General features: G+C 38.4%; 1 protein-coding gene across 1 annotated transcript in view; it reads left to right on the top strand.

Annotated features, from left to right (window-relative positions):
• The window catches only part of SOS2 (SOS Ras/Rho guanine nucleotide exchange factor 2), a 93,626-nt gene extending 80,938 nt beyond the window's left edge, over positions 1–12,688 (top strand). The window contains exons 17-23 of the mRNA XM_065402381.1: positions 56–173; positions 957–1,129; positions 3,161–3,277; positions 7,400–7,661; positions 9,583–9,624; positions 11,107–11,216; positions 11,811–12,688. Of these exons, the coding sequence (XP_065258453.1) occupies positions 56–173; positions 957–1,129; positions 3,161–3,277; positions 7,400–7,661; positions 9,583–9,624; positions 11,107–11,216; positions 11,811–12,320 (1,332 nt within the window). The 3' untranslated portion in view covers positions 12,321–12,688. The remainder of the gene's footprint in view (positions 1–55; positions 174–956; positions 1,130–3,160; positions 3,278–7,399; positions 7,662–9,582; positions 9,625–11,106; positions 11,217–11,810) is intronic.
• Positions 12,689–13,315: the final 627 nt, after the last annotated feature.

The following is a 13,315-nucleotide window of genomic DNA, read 5'->3' as shown; positions in this document are numbered from 1 at the left end:
TAACCAAACCATGCAAAAGACACATTGTTGCTTTGTTTTCTCTTCAATAAATTAGGCATTACAGGAGAGAAAAAAGAAAGTTTTGGATGAAGCAGTAGAACTAAGTCAAGATCACTTTAAGAAGTACCTAGCTAAACTCAAGTCAATCAACCCACCCTGCGTGCCTTTCTTTGGTAAGTTATACTACAGGGTTGGAGATAAGGTTCTTATGTTGGCTTTCTTTTAACGTTAAAATGAGCAGCAATTTAAGATGCTGAAAATGCATTGAGTTTTTTTTAAGGTATTACATTCTATACTCTGAAGAATTGCCCTTGTGCTATGCATAACTTCTGATTGATTCGATTTTTAACATTCGTGTTTGTGAATAGTTAAATTCAGTAACCTCTGTTACACGGTGTTTGTGTAGATGATTTTGTTCTCTTGGTACACTATAAAATGCTTGCACTTTCAAGAACAGTTTTGTAGAGGCTGTGATAACTGCTCTTTTTGCTAGTTATTTGCCTCAGAAGCCTTAATATTCCTTTGCAATATATTTTCTATAAATTTGGTTTTCTTCCAGTTTTAGAAAGTCCATGGATATTGCTGTTGTATGCAGACTCAAGTTCCAATGAAAATAAAATAGGGTTTCTCTTAAACTTTAATTTTATCTCACATTCTTGACACTGTTCCTTTCTGGATGACCTAAGCATGCTGAGGAGTCTTGTTGGAATGTGACCTCCCGACCATGACCTCAGTATAAGCAGATAAAACTTGTTCCCTCTATAATATATTTAGTTTTCAGAGAGAATGCATAGCTCATTTGCTCTTTCTGATTAATTCAGTATTGGTGCATTGAAATAAATGGTTTGCTCTCTTTTTATGCTGAGGATTTCTTTGCTGGCATTTATCAGAAAAAATGAAAACAGGAGTTGGGGTGAAATGTGAAAATCAAAATTCTTTTTTTATATATATATTAGGAATCTACCTAACAAATATTCTGAAGACAGAAGAAGGGAATCCAGACTTTCTTAAAAGACAAGGGAAAGAGTTAATCAACTTCAGTAAGAGGAGAAAAGTGGCTGAAATTACAGGCGAAATTCAGCAGTATCAAAACCAACCTTACTGTTTACGGATAGAACCAGAAATACGGGTAATCAAAGAACAAATACAATAGGCGTATACTTTATGTATGTGTGCGCATGTATGTGTATTCATATGATAAAAAAACTGTGGCAGATACTCTACTGATATTCTTGCTGGGATGCTAGTAGATGTGGGGATGACTGCCTTAATAGTGCAATAACCATCATTGGTAAAGAAAAGAGTGTGCGTCAAAGCATACATTAATTCTAAATCCTTAATATAGTTCATCACATATATCTCATCTGCTCACTATTATACAACAGATACTTCTTGGTTTTGCCGTTGCTATACAGTACTTCACTAGCTGGAGCGGAGTGAATAGGATTAGAGCAAGAGGAAGAAAAGAGTTCTAAAACAACATGAACATATGATGAGAAACTTAACAGTTTCTGTGAAGAAAAAGTGTGCTGCTCTGATATATTAGAATCCTTTGTATGTATCCAATTAATCCAAAACTCCTTTGACAAGGTTTCTGACAAGAGGCTACTAAGGAAGTTAAATAGTCATAGGGCAAGCAGTTACGGATTTGAAAGTAAACGAAAGAAAACAATGAGTAGGAATAAATGGTCATCTTTCAACGTGGCAGAAGGTAAACAGTGGTTTTCTCTAGGTTCTTCACTATGGCCAGTGTTTAATATATTAATGAACTGTAAAGGGGGGTGAACAGTTAAGTGGCACAATTTGCAGATGACACAGAATTAGATTAGGCTCACACTTGAGAATATTGAAGAACTCCAGAAAGACTTAAAGCAAGGTGAATGGGCCATGTGATGCCAGATTAAATTATTGTTGGCAAATGGAAGGGAATGCTCATTGGAAGGAATAATTTAAACTACTTATACTCAGTGATGGGTTGTTAAGTAACTGTAACCACTCAGTTAATTAATTGTAACCTCCTGGGCTGTTTTGTGGACAATTCAATAAATGTCTGCTCAGTTTACAGCACCAGTCAAAGAAGCAACACAGTTAGGCTGCATAAAAAATGAGAACAGTACTGAAAATACCAAAATGCCATTCTTTAAATCAACGATATGCTCTCACCTGAAATAATGTGTACAGTTCTGGTCACTCTGAAACTGTAGCTGAGTAACAGCGTTCTTTGTATTGTGCTGTTCATTATTGAGAACAATTCTGGAAAAGGGTTAAGTGATATAATTTTAAAATTACGAAGAGGAGCATTGGAATATTTTGAAAACAAATCAAGAAAAGACAGAAATACAATAATCGTAAGTTATAGGTTATAAGTATTGATGTCGGTAAAAAAAGAATGTTTGAAAATGAAGGAACTGGAAGATCTGGATGACTGCATTGAGATACTTGGTAAATCATCTACATAACTACAAAGCATTTTACAGAATATTGTTACATTTAAAATAGCTCTGTTCATGTGATTTAAAATAATTCCTTTAGTCAGTAAATTTTACATTATCATTAGACTAGGCAGGATTCAATTTTTATAATTTTGACAGATAATATTGATGTTTATTTTAAGCATTTTTTAGACTTTTATCTATTTAAATTTTCACAGTTGCAGGAAAATATGGGTGGAGTGTCAGAATAGGTGAGGTCAGACAAAATGTATGTAATAGCTGCTGAGATTCAAAAAGTTAAAGGTTTATAACCCTTAAAACAAATTGTCAATATTACATGTCAAAATGTACAAAATAAATATCCTCAAATCAAACTCTTAAGTTTTCAAGCAGCATTTTTCTTACTCTGCCTGTCCATAAATTTTGATTATCATCAATGGAAATTTTTTTTTGTTGGTTTGTGTGTGTACACTGAAATTGACATTTACTGGTAAAAATCTAATCCTTTCAAGCCTAATTATCGTTAACTTGTAATGTATGTTTTTTACTGTCATTTGCATCAGGACTCGTTGCTGTATTTTTCCAGGAATGAATTAACAGTAGTATAAAAGCTGCATGTAGCCAGTGAAATGTTCAGATTTCATTGAACAGTTTTGTATTTTCTATATATGCATATGTTGTTAAGAGCATATAAAATTATTTATTGAAACTTGTTTACCTCATTTTAGCGGTTCTTTGAAAATCTCAATCCTATGGGAAATGCACCAGAAAAAGAGTTTACAGACTACTTGTTCAACAAATCATTAGAAATTGAACCTCGAAACTGCAAGCAGCCACCTAGATTTGTAAGTCTTTTTCTTGTAATTTGTTTTAAGTATTTTAAATCCACTGATACTTTAATAAATATGAATAGTACTATTAATAATGTGTATTTACTTCCTTTGAAATTATAGATGTTTCTTGAGTTTTTGTCACAAGACTTTTTATTCCAAAACTATTGGTTTTTTAGTTCGAGAGATTATTTTAGTTCCTAAAAATACACCTCTTTTGGCTTTATAGGCAAATTGTGTTTTACAATAAAATCTTGGAAAGAATAGCTTTAAAAGTTTGATTTTATGCAGTGTAGTTCTTCTCTTTAGAACTTGTAAAATAATGTAAAATGGCTTGATAGCATTGTGAAATGATTTTAATTACAGAATGTGGAAAAACCTGCATAAAATAAAATGGAGAGACCTTTGTAAAAGCATTTTGAAATAAATGTTAATTGGTATTTTTCTCTGACATTCAGAGGAATATTTTCAAAAATAAACTTCACTTTCAGAGCTAAATGGAAATTCTCTTCACTTCCGTGATGAACTGAAATATACAACAAAATTTAAAATGAGGTACCATCTTCTTGTGAAGCCAGATAGTGTTGATTAGTTTGTCATTTTAATTAACATTTTATTTTTAAAATAACAGCTGCTGAAGCATAAAGTGATTTTCACGATATTTTGCCTCATAGAAAACTTACTATTATGTCATTATCTTTGCTATAACTCTTGGCAAATCAGGAGTGCCTTTTTCTTATTCTTGGGGTAAGAGAACCATAAAGCAGTTAACAGTTTTTGTGTCTTAAGGGTGATTAAGGTTATATTCCTCCTCTACCAAGAGAATCAGATGAAGTGCTGCTAAAGTAATGCCTCCTTAAAATCATGGTCCCTGTAGATATTCCACATGTATGTGCACCATGTGCTTGAGATTGGAGAGTTTTGCTCAGTTGTTCTCCTTGTGCTCCAGATGAGGATGTAAGGGGCAGTGCAGACTGCCACCACTCCAGTTCCTTCTTACCGTCACATGGCCTGAGTCTGAATCCTCATTGTCCACAGATTTTCTTCATGCTTCTTTCTTCTTCAAAGCTGTAAATATATTATAAATAGCTTTTAGTATTTAGTGTAGTTAGTTTTAATCTTGATGTATTTGATAACATACTTTCTCCCCACCTCAGGGAGTCTCTTCCCATGGACAAAGATTATGCCCAGAGTCTTGAGTTTAAGAACTGCATCTCCCCCCCTCCCCTCCACCTCGCTCCTTCTCTGTGAGCAATGAGCACCAACACTGCCTCTATTATATGGGAGAGGCACATGTCTTAGCTAAATGCAGTATTTGCAGCTCATTTTCCTTCAAAACCATGAGACGAGAGCTCTGTCTGAGAAAGCCTTTTCTGTAAGATGTTATGAGACCTCCGTCTGATCCAGGACGGGGGGACCCACCTGTACATTGGCCTCAACCAATGAGCAGTGTCCCAACAAGCACAAACCCAGAAGAGGAAGCCAGAACTGCTGAGCCCAAGGAGTCGCCATACAGGGCTTCTCATGAGAGTCAGGGGCACTCTAAGCATAAGGACAGATTTTCTTCCAGGTCTTTTTCTGAGAGAAGTGATCCTTCCCTGACTCTGTCCAAGTCCAGTGTGTCCTCACACACAGTTCTTAAAGATTTAAGCTCACTTAAACTTTCTGATCATGAGGGCAAGGCACAAAAGAGAGAGGATCTGCTGGTACTGACATCAATGCCAATTCATAAGCATAAGGATTGGCACCTGCCAATCCCATTTAAGAGCTCCTAAGTAGACACTTTGGTGTTCCCGACCTGCTGTCCATGACGACTGTGGTTGCGCTGGATTCATCGGTCCCAATTACTGGAATGCCCCAGACTCTTGAGACGAACCTAAACTTACACTTCATGGGAGGATATCTTCACTTTTTCTTATTCATAGTCTGTTCTTTTTTGAACATGAAAAATGTGAACATTGGAGGAAACTACCTTGAGGAGATGGGAACGTTCCCCTCCTCAGTCCATAGGCAGGAGCTTTCACCCACTGGTTCCGATAGCTCTGCTATTTGAACAAGAACTGGCACTCTCTTTGGAGGAGTTTGGAGGCTCTGGACATTTCTTGTTTCTGTGACTGTCAACCTATATTCTCATCAGCATCCAACTCTTCACGTATCTACTACCTCGGAAGAACAGCAACAACAAGTATCCCAACCCAGGGCCCCTTCACCTTACAGCCTGGTATTTGGATGAGCATCAGATCTAGAATGTTCATGCTTGGAGATTGTTGTTTAGTCTCAACCAAAGCAGGAAAGAGTACAGCAGAACATGTTATTTGGCTAAATGGAAGTTTCTCTTCCTGGGCACAATGTAATTGGTCCTCCAGAATCTGCAGATAGTCCAAAACATCAGGGTTATCCTGTCACTGAAAACTTTAGGGCTTTTCATTCGTTCCCCTGCAGTTCATCTAGCAGCAATCAGTGCCTTCCATCCTCCAGTAGGACACTTCATTTTCCTTCACCTTCACCCAAAATTTGTCCCAAAAGTAATTTGAGTTTCACATAAATCAACCTATCCACTTACTTGTATTGTTCCCCAAAGTGTTTGCCTCCAGTGAGGAGAGAAGACTTCACACTCTGGACATCAGATGAGCGCTGGTGTTCTACCTGCAAAGGGTGAAATCGATTAGAAAATCATCAAGCTTATCTGTTGCTGTAGCAGAACAGTCATGAGGGCAGACGTTATCTGCTCAGAGACTGAGTGAATCTCCAGCTGCATCATTCTATTCCTCCTCCAGATGAGGTGACTGCCCATTCCACTAGAGCACAGGCAACCACAGCAGCATCTCTTTGAGAGGTGTATCTATATGGAACATCTGTAGAGTGGCTATACATTCATGAAACATTATGCGTTAGTTCAAGCCTCCTCTGTAGATGTAGCTGGTGGAACTGCAGTATTACAACCATCTATACCTACTGCATCCCCGACCCCTCCTGTTTAACTACTGCTTATCAATCACTCACATGTGGAATACACATAGGGACCAGCACTCAAAGACAAAAGTATACTGACCTGTAACTGGTGATGTGGGATCCCTGTCTCTATTCCATGACCCTACCCTTCTTTCCATCTTCTTCAAATTCTTCTGATTGGTGGTAAGAGAGGAATTGAAGAAGAATCTGTCCATCCCGCCTCCTATACCTTCAGTTGGAGCACAAGGAGAACAGCTGTGTGGGTGCGGACCAACGGAAACTACTTGCTATCAATCTCTGATCTCAGGCACACTAGAAACGCACATCTTGAAGAACCTTCAGTTACAAGTCAGTAACCTCCATTTCTTGTAGAATTGAGTTTTGTTTAACTGAAATTCCTGTTAGCCGAGTGTTCTGGAGGCACTCTGATACCACCCTGGTGGATGTGATATAAGAACATAGGTACCTTTCAGATAATCAATGTTTATCTGTGCTGTATTAGAATTAAGTGCAATTCAGATTAATTCATGCTTCTTTTGACTGCAATGTCATATCAGCCGCACCTGTCACTCTTATGGGTAAGAATTGTATACGGACTAAATCAGATACCAGAGACTAAATCAGATACCAGAGTATATAAAAATAAAGAAAAAACTATTCTTATTCAAAGATTCCTATCTCATGGGATTCCGACTCTTGGATCTATGCATGTGGGCCTGGTGAATTTCTACAGTAGAAGCAATAGGATTGTCATGTCACCCTTATTGTGAGGTGATTTGACTGCCCCTGTACTCTGGCTCCTTCTGACTACAGTCTGCAAAAGAGCTCCCCTGGGACACCACTTGCTGACTCCCATGGTTTGTCCTGATCGACACACACCTGAAACTCCAGACTAACAATTTTTTAGAATTATTGAAAGAAAGATTTCTTGAGCGGAGCAAATTTTCACAATTTTATTAAAACCCCATAAAGAGTAGTTTGTAATAAACACTGACAGACCCGTTATAAACTTAGACCCGTTATAAAAATCACCTACCATTAAACAAAATTATGATTTTTGTTCAGAGTTGTGTACTCAATTCCTTTTTTGTTTGTTTTTTCCGATGTCAGATAGTGGGTTGGCATTTTTACTGTTAGTTTACTGTACTAAATACTAGTAATATTAATCATGATTACTTCCTTTAGCCTAGGAAAACAACATACCCTCTAAAATCTCCTGGAATAAGGCCCAATACTGGCAGACATGGTTCCACCTCTGGAACCTTGCGAGGTCACCCAACGCCACTGGAAAGGGAACCATGTAAAATAAGTTTCAGTAGAATTACTGAAGCAGAGCATGAGTCAGCAGCATCGGCCCCAACTTCTCCGAATACGCCATCTACTCCACCAGTGTCTGCCTCTTCAGAACTTAGTGTATTTTTAGATATTGATCTCAACAGTTCTTATGGTATGTATATAATATATTTTATATTTACTTGTTTTTTTCATTTCCTGTTCCACCTCACCTCTGCATAGGCTCTTGTTGTTCCTTAAAAAAATGTTTTGTTATGGCAGGTGATGCCAGGTGGTGCTATTAAATGTAGTCTTCTTTCTATGTTCTTTTTCTAGTTGCATGCAAGCCTTTAGTCCTGGAAGAAATGCACATGATGGTGTTAGTTCTTGGTTTTTACAAGGTCCTGTATAGAGGGAGCTGTACAAGTAACAGGAGAGTTTGCTCTTTGCCTTGGGCTTGATAGGGTCAGTTCTTGAGGCATAGTTGCTTCTTGGAAGCCAAGCAAGGATGTTGGGTGTGTGTGTGTGTGTGTGTGTAACACAAGTTGTATCCAGACTCTGTGTTACTGATTACTTCTCCTTGGATATATCCAGGTATCTAGTACTGTTTGGCAGAGGGGTGACACTGGTGTCACAAGGGATGCTGGTGTTGAAAGAAGGGGCACCAACAAGAATGTTCTGCTATTTAATATGGCATATCATCTTTATTACAATGCCAAAGCAAGTCTCATTTGTAGAAGAAACTCTAATGTACTGGATTTTGATAGTGATGGGATATAAAGCCACCTTGGAAATAAATTGGAAGGCTTTCTTGAGAGAAAGGATGGGGACAATTGAGAAAATAGAGCAACCCTGAGTTCCACTAAAAAGTTGAAACCCATGAGCACCTTTTCAGCAGAGTCTGTTACTGCTGGGAGTGGCACAGGATGATGGGTCCTTAAAGCTTCAGAGAGGCCTGAAATGGTATACGGTGGTTGCCAGCTGCTGAGGTTATGCTTGGGAAACTTGTTCCAAACACAGGCCTGTAATGTTTGCCCTTTCTCCCACAAATGACACGTGAGTGTTCATGGAAGTTACAAGCTCAGCCAGCAGACCTTGTACCTACTTCATCAGCACTATTGAGCTAACTGTGTTTCTACTGCACTCCTTGCCCATAGAAGCTATGCACGAAGTACGTAATGGAAGTCAACATCTAATGTTGTTCACAAAAGAACTTGAACTCTGTGCCCTTTCCTCCCCCCTCTTAAAACAGCTGTCCCACGCACAGCCACGGAAGTGGTTGTGTCTCGGAGAATGCTACTGGCCCATTCAGTTCAGTCCTATGACTACCTGATGAGGGTGAAGTGCAGTCAGGTGAAATTAACTCCTACACAGAAGGTCAGCACATGGCGTATGCACCCCTTAAGCCTTATTTTGAGGGTTAAAGTAGGGCTTTTAAGTAATGCATAGGTTGTGTGTTTCTCATCTGTGCTGGAATGAAGTCCACCCTCGGAATTTCCTCTCCCCTCTCAATCTGGTCGCTCTGTGTTGCGTCAATGGGCAGTTGACCATTCACACTTGTTCACCTGTTGATAGATTTGGGTGCCAGGATCCAAAGGATACAACAACCACCCTGTGATACCCTCTCAGTACATATTGCATGGGCTGGAATGGAAGGATAAGAGTTATGTTCACATATCACCATAAAACTAAACACCAGAAAGGGGATTACATGACAGACTTGTGTTTCATGTGGCAAATAGGGCTGTCCAGCCTGTAGGTAAAAGGTGACTAGGATGGTTGATGTTGGTGTCAAAATTCAGATGTAATTTCCTACGTGTCTAGTATTCAGTATATTCTTAACTATAACATTTTATTAATATTGTTTAAAAAGCCATATATTCTTCAACAATACCTTTCAAAGTTTTTGGCCTCAAAATATTTACATAGTAGAATGTACCTTGTTTCAACAATAGATTTGATAGTACATCAGAGATATTTTAAAGATGCACGCCAGTACATACTGGTCTTTGGGATGTTTTATAAACAGGTGAAGGGAGGGGGAACACTGTTTTGGTGGCAAAATTTATTTTTTGATCCATTTTTCATTCTATTAGGTAACAATAGCATCTTTGCTCCTGTCCATTTGCCGCAGTCAAGTGAGTACCCTGACTCCTGCAGTTTGTCAATAAATTCTTTCCGTTTTCTAAATCTACTTTTGTACCATAAGAGCCTAAGAATAATGAAACTCCCATAATAAAGGTATAAAATGTTAGATCAGTTCATTTAAAAAAAAAGGGGGGGGGGGGGCGGGGGTTTTCACGTTAGGTAGAGCATACAGTAAAATGATGCATAAAATCTAAGGACTGCTTGGGTTTGAGCCTAACAAATAACATGGCTGTTTTTCCCCACTGTTGCTTAATTGATAAAGACTGGCTAACTGCACAGATAAAGTAACTAGATATTATGGTGGTTGGCATTAAAATCGCATGCAAGTATTTGCTCTACTATTAGGGAGAGAAAAGGTGCTTTCCGTACCGTATGTGGTGAGCTGACACTGGATTCATATGCTTTGTACATCTGATATACAACTGAGAACAGTGCTGCCACCTGTGCCTATCCTCTTGAATAAAAGCAGGCGTTTTTATTTGCAATGTGATTTTATGAAAATCCAGAATTGTAGAATACAGTACGAAACTGGGAAAACAAATCCACTTAATATACTGATCTGCATCATGCACATAAATGGAAAAGAAACGAGCTTTAGCAAGAGCCAGTGTTTTCTTATTTAAATACCTAACTTTTAATATTTTTCTGAACAACTCTTAAATATCCCTTCTTTTTTTTTCTCCAAAGGGAAAAGGTTGTAAACTTTTAAAGGGGATGAAAGAAGTTGTAACAGTTGGAGTCTTATGTACTATTTTTGTCTGCTCTACCATTTTTTCTGCTGTGGGATTGCAACAGAACTGCTATTACATTCCATAAGTAGCCCTGTAAACTCCAAATGTGAACGTGTAATCACTTTTTGGACAGAAGGAGGAGGTTTTCCATGCCAGTTTTTGATTTAAACATGTGCCAAAACCACATACACCACTGCATGCTTCCAGTTAAAGACAATGAATTCTTCCTCATGAAAAAGCTTCCAAATGAAACAGTTTCATTGTCTATCTTTTCTTATCAGGCCTTCATTTTCTCATTTTCTAAATACAGAGAGCATAGGAAGACTGTCAAATTGAGGCATTCAATATTGCTTATTACCTGCCGTATGAGTATATATTGTACTTCATACCGAAGTCTGCGTTGTGAAATGCAGTGTATAATTACAAAAATGGCTGGTAATGTAACTTCCTTCAGCTGGGCTGAACAATTAGGGATGCCACTGAATACCAAGAATCTGTTTTATGCAGCGTTGTTGTAGCCGTGTCTGTCCCAGGATATTAGAGACTCAAGGTGGGTGAGGTAATATCTTTTTGGACCAGCTTCTCTCACCAACAGAAGTTAGTTCAATAAAAGATATTACTTCACCCACCTTGTGTCTGTAAGAATCTGTTAGTTTTTTTTGTAGTTTTGTCTACAAAATTTCAGAATGTTTGACTTTACTGTATTGTGCACCACCTGAAACTCACCTTATCTCTTTTTAGAATCTTTCTTCAGTTCGTGTGGTAGTATACATAAACTAAGTGAAGAGCCTCTGGTTCCTCCTCCACTTCCTCCACGCAAAAAGTTTGATCAGGATGCTTCTAACTCTAAGGTGATTGTGTGTGTGTGTGTTAGTTAAATCATCTTGTTAGTAAACGTGTTGGTGGATTTGATAAGCTTTATGAAACAATTGGTCTTTGACGTGCACATTGTTCTAATGTAGTGCAATCTTGTTAATTCTGATTTGTTAATCTTCAAACCTAATACATCTCACAGAACAGCCTTACCCTGTTTGCCCCACTTCTTAGCAAAAACTTAATAGCAGAGAGCTGAAATGAGGTTTCATATTAATAAGACTTCATTACTGTTACAAAATACACGGCAATACTAGTCCTAGTACAATATGAAGTAGCATAATTAAACTGCAAATAAACTATATGAACACAGTACACTGTGATGCATTGCTCTTTATTTTGTGGGTGTGTATACATATTAGAATGATTTTAATCTTAGGGAAAAACTCTTACCACTGGGTTTGTAAAAATCAGTTCTCTCAACCTGATGTTTTGCCCGTTAAAGGCTACACTTTGTCACTTCTTCAACTAGCGAAACCTTCACTCTACACCTTCATTCAGTGCATGTCAGGAAATTATTACTTTATAAGAAATGAAAGGTTCTTTGGGTGATTTCTTTTTCTGTATTTCAGGGAAGTTTAAAATTGGATGATGATCCTCCTGCTATTCCACCAAGGCAACCTCCTCCTCCAAAGATACAACCTAGAGTTCCTGCTTACAATAATCCATTTGATCAACTGCTGCATAGTCCACCACCACCCCCTCCAAGAGACCCTCTTCCTGACACCCCTCCACCAGTACCACTTCGGCCTCCAGAACACTTCATAAACTGTCCATTTAACCTCCAGCCACCGCCAGTGGGACGCTTTCACAGAGATCCAGATCGGTTCAGGGAAGCCAGCACATGCCCAAGCTCACCAAACACTCCTCCAAGCACACCCTCTCCAAGGGTCCTGCGTCGCTGCTGTGGGCTCAGCTCGAGTCACAACAACCTTGCCCATCCTCTAGCTCCCCCAGTCCCACCAAGGCAAAATTCTAGCCCTCAGTTACCAAAACTGCCACCAAAGACTTACAAAAGGGAGCTTTCCCATCCTCCTTTGGACAGACAGTCTTTGCTAGAGAATGCAGAAACTCCTCAATGACCGTAGCCATATTAGTCATTGACACTGGAATAGTATTTGTAAAGTTCCTTTTTATTTATTCAAAAAAAGGCAGTGTATTTTAGTACTTTCACAAATAATGCTCTTACAAAAGTGCTGCTGATCCAAAAAAAAAAAATTAAAAATTAGAAAAAAACTCTGCTATTTGTCTACTCCCACAGCATTACCCTCAGGTGATCAGTAGCATTGCCTTGTCTCAGATCCTCAGTGCCGACAGCTATGCCAGTATAAAGATTATATATTTTGCACTGTAAACTACACTACATGAATTTAAACTATCAGTTCATTGCACTGAGCCGGAAAAAAAAGGTGCGTTTGTGGAATTTTTCAAATTTGAGCACTAGTGGCCTTTATTTAAAAAAAAACAAAAATAAAAAAAAAACAGTGGAATTGCTACACAAGCATGAGGATGGATAGTGTTACTGATTTTAAACCTCTGGCTACTTGCCTTCGAATTTTATGTAAATCTGGGAAGTTTGTGAATGACAGCTACTGTTCTCAAGTTTTTAATGCCATGTCTTAATGTCCAGTCATTTGCTGCTGAAGAGGAAAAAGAAAAATGAGTTGAAAATCTAAATGAAGATATCAGAATGCACTATTAGTTTTAGGGGGGAGGGGTAGCTCAGTGGTTTGAGCATTGGCCTGCTCAACCCAGGGTTGTGAGTTCAATCCTTGAGGGGGCCATTTAGGGATTTGGGGCAAAAATCTGCTTGGGGATTGGTCCTGCTTTGAGCAGGGGGTTGGACTAGATGACCTCCTGAGGTCCCTTCCAACCCTGACATTCTATGATTATTTTGACAAAGTATAACCTAGGACTACCTAACCCAGTTATTGGAAAGAATCCCTAGTATTTAGCATGCATCTTGTTCAGATGTGCCTTTTTGTTTTGGCAAGCAAAGGTGTCTTAAGCTAAAGAGTTGCCTACTGTTTCGGAGAACAAAGCTATATGCCATGTATGTACAGTTGTTTATATTGTA

The sequence above is a fragment of the Emys orbicularis genome, chromosome 4 (genome assembly GCF_028017835.1).
Source record: "Emys orbicularis isolate rEmyOrb1 chromosome 4, rEmyOrb1.hap1, whole genome shotgun sequence".
Classification (NCBI taxonomy): domain Eukaryota; kingdom Metazoa; phylum Chordata; order Testudines; family Emydidae; genus Emys; species Emys orbicularis.
This window is presented reverse-complemented; position numbering and strand designations above follow the sequence as displayed.